Source organism: Salvia miltiorrhiza, chromosome 4 (genome assembly GCF_028751815.1).
Source record: "Salvia miltiorrhiza cultivar Shanhuang (shh) chromosome 4, IMPLAD_Smil_shh, whole genome shotgun sequence".
Classification (NCBI taxonomy): Eukaryota; Viridiplantae; Streptophyta; class Magnoliopsida; order Lamiales; family Lamiaceae; genus Salvia; species Salvia miltiorrhiza.
In genome coordinates, this window is record NC_080390.1 from 13078300 (window position 1) to 13081320 (window position 3021).

The following is a 3021-nucleotide window of genomic DNA, read 5'->3' on the forward strand; positions in this document are numbered from 1 at the left end:
CTTTAAAAAATATTCACTATAAAATAAATATAAAAAAATAAAGATTTAGACAGGGCCTCTTTGCTTTTTGACACAGAATTTCTTCATGTGTGGACCCCACACCATAACCTTTTCTATTTATCCATCATCTTCCCTCACAATCACGCACACTCACAAACAACTCTAGCTACTTATCTCCCAAAATTTTCCCATTAACATTCCATTTCCCACACCTAAATCTATCATTTATAAGAAATAGAAAAAAATGGGTAATTACAAATTCAGATTCTCCGACATGATCCCCAACGCCTGGTTCCACAAGCTCAAGAACATGAACAAGCCCACGCCCAACTACACCAAAACCTTAAACCACTCGAAGAAGAAAATTCCTGCACCGGAATTCACCAACTCCGACCAGCGCAAGTCTTACTACTTCACTAGGGACCTCACTCTCCAACCGGATTCCCCGACCAAGCCCCCCACCGCCGCCGAGCCGCCACGGAGGTCGTCGCGGAGGAGGCGGAGCAACAAGCGGAGCCGCGCCCCCCGCCCGCCACCCCGCCTCGTGTCCTCCACCATCTCTGCCGGCTGCACCTGCGGCGCAGCCGTTGAGTCCGTCTGGGCCAGGACCCAGACGGACTCGTCCTCCCAGGAGGAATGCACGAACTCTGGCCCCGACCAGAGCTCGTCGTCCGAGCCGGACTCTATTCTGACAGAGTACGGCTCGGGCCCCGACTCCAGCATGCTGGTGTCGTGGCCGAGCCCCTGCATTAAATGTGGCACCACCACCAACGACATCGTGATCGACGTCATCAGTGGCGTCAAAGGCGGCAGCGGCGGCGCCGAGGAAGATCAGTGCCGCCGCCTCCCGCGGATCATCACGAGGAAGAGCGACGACATCCCTACCGCCGCCGCCGCCACTATCAGCCCGGCGAGGCGGATTCCGGCGAAGCCTCCCGGGATGAAGCTCCGCGTGAACTCGCCGAGGATCGTGGGGCGGCGGCGGAGCGTGTCGTCGAATTCGAGCTCGGCGGCGTCGTCGCGGCGGAGCATCTCGGAGAGCTTCGCGGTGGTGAAGGCGTCGAAGGATCCGCGGCGCGATTTCAGAGAATCGATGGTGGAGATGATATTGGAGAACAACATCAGAGCTTCGAATGATCTGGAAGAATTGCTTGCTTGCTATCTGTCGCTCAATTCCGATGAATATCATGATCTTATCATCAATGTCTTCAAACAGATTTGGTTTGACTTTATTCATCTCCGCCTCAAGTAATTAATTACAAATTCCCATTTGTAAATTTTACTATTATAGTATTTATTAGGTACATATACATATTAAATTAGTTAATCTTGGTAACTTCAGTCGCGTGATTGAAGGATTATGGAAGGATTGGAGGAGAACGTGTATTGTAAAAAGACTCTGACCTCATTAATATATGAAGTTAATTAATTAATTAATTAATTAATTAATTAATTATTAAGTTTGGATTGATATTTACCAAATTTAAATCATGTAATTATTGGATTTGTTTAATAATGCGGGTGTATATATTTTTCCGCAACTACAGGTGTGATAAAATGCTGCAGATTCTTTCTTGATTTGTTTGCAAGTTGGATTTCTCATGTACATGCTATATATAGCATCATTACTTATATATGATGCATAGAGTGATGCTCAGATAGAAAATTTATTAAAAATGAAAAACTAAAAGGTTAATAGTCGGAAAATACACGAAGTTTCATCAAATTTGTATTTTGCACATGATTTTTAAAATTAACTTCATAATACACGAACTATTGATTTAATTGCAATTTGCACACACATTGACCATAACCTAAATCCTAGTTGACGTAGCTCCTGGAATTTGCAGATGTGGACGCATCGGCGTTCAAGTAATACGACGTCGTTTTGTAGTTATATTCTAACATTGAAAACGACGTTGTTTTGAGTGAGTATAATTAAAAAAAAAGGAAGGGAAAATCGTGCTTGAGGTAAAAAGGGGCGAGCCCTAGTTTCCTCCTCTTTGTTCCAATCCGCCGCCGCCGCCGCCTCTGTGGGACCGGCGAGCGGCGCCACTTGGAGGATGCGGCACGTACCTTCTCCCATCTGGAGCTCGTCCGCCACGCCGTTGATCCCGGGCCCTGCGATTCGTCACCGCAATACTTTTCATCCGGCGTGCAGTAGGTCCACAGGTCACCCTCAAGCGAAAGCTCCGGCGCGAACTCCTCATCCCCTCTCTCTTTTCGCTGAACTTCAATGAGCAGTGGGGTTCTGTCGCCGCTGTTCTTCCCTAGCCCATTGCGCCCCAAATTCGCCGCCCATAACAAGCAGAGTTACGAATTCATTCATCTCGATCCTAGATCCTAGATGTTGTGGTGGCTGGAAGCTTTGGGTAATTAAATTTTGAGTTGGTTTTGTTGCTGCGTGGTGTGTGTGTGTGTGTCTGAGAAAGTCAGAGGCGGCGAACTGTTTTGCCTGAATTCAGAGAATGGGGCTTGGGCCGGTGGCGGCACTTGGCTGTAGGGCTGTAAATGAACAGAGTTACTCGCAAGCTATTCGAGATTCGGCTCGAAAAAAGCTCGTTCGGAGCTCGGTTCGATAATAAACAAGCCGAGCTCGAGCCTAATTTCGAGCTCGAAATTTTTATCGAGCCGAGCTCGAGCTTGACAATGCTCAGCTCGTTGAGCTCGCGAACATGTTCGAATTTGATTGTTCGCGAACATGTTCGCGAGCTTGTTCATGAACCTTCAGTCGAGCCTTCAATCGAGCTAGTACACGAGCCTTAAACGAGTTGAACTCGAACTCGTGTAACATATTAATTAAGAAAATTTTCTTAAATTTATAACAAATTCGAGCTTGAACACCATATATACAAACATCTAACGAGCCGAGCTCGAGCTCAAGCTCGAATTCGATATTATCGAGCATCACCCGAGCTAAACTCGAACCGAGCCCGAGCTTAGTAAATGGATGACGAGCTGAGCTCGATCATCAAGATAAAAGCTCGAATCGAGCTCGAGCCGAGCTCGAACACCCGAATA

At 47.1% G+C, this 3021-nt stretch overlaps 1 protein-coding gene across 1 annotated transcript; it reads left to right on the plus strand.

The window, feature by feature from the left end:
* On the plus strand, positions 1–1460 carry LOC131022784 (transcription repressor OFP1-like). The gene has a single exon (XM_057952308.1). It carries the CDS (start codon positions 245–247, stop codon positions 1250–1252), a length of 1008 nt encoding a protein of 335 aa, XP_057808291.1. The 5' UTR covers positions 1–244; the 3' UTR covers positions 1253–1460.
* Positions 1461–3021: the final 1561 nt, after the last annotated feature.

Coding starts and splice junctions, on each gene's coding strand:
- LOC131022784 (XM_057952308.1), top strand. CDS start 245: ATGGGTAATTACAAATTCAGATTCTCCGACATGATCCCCAACGCCTGG.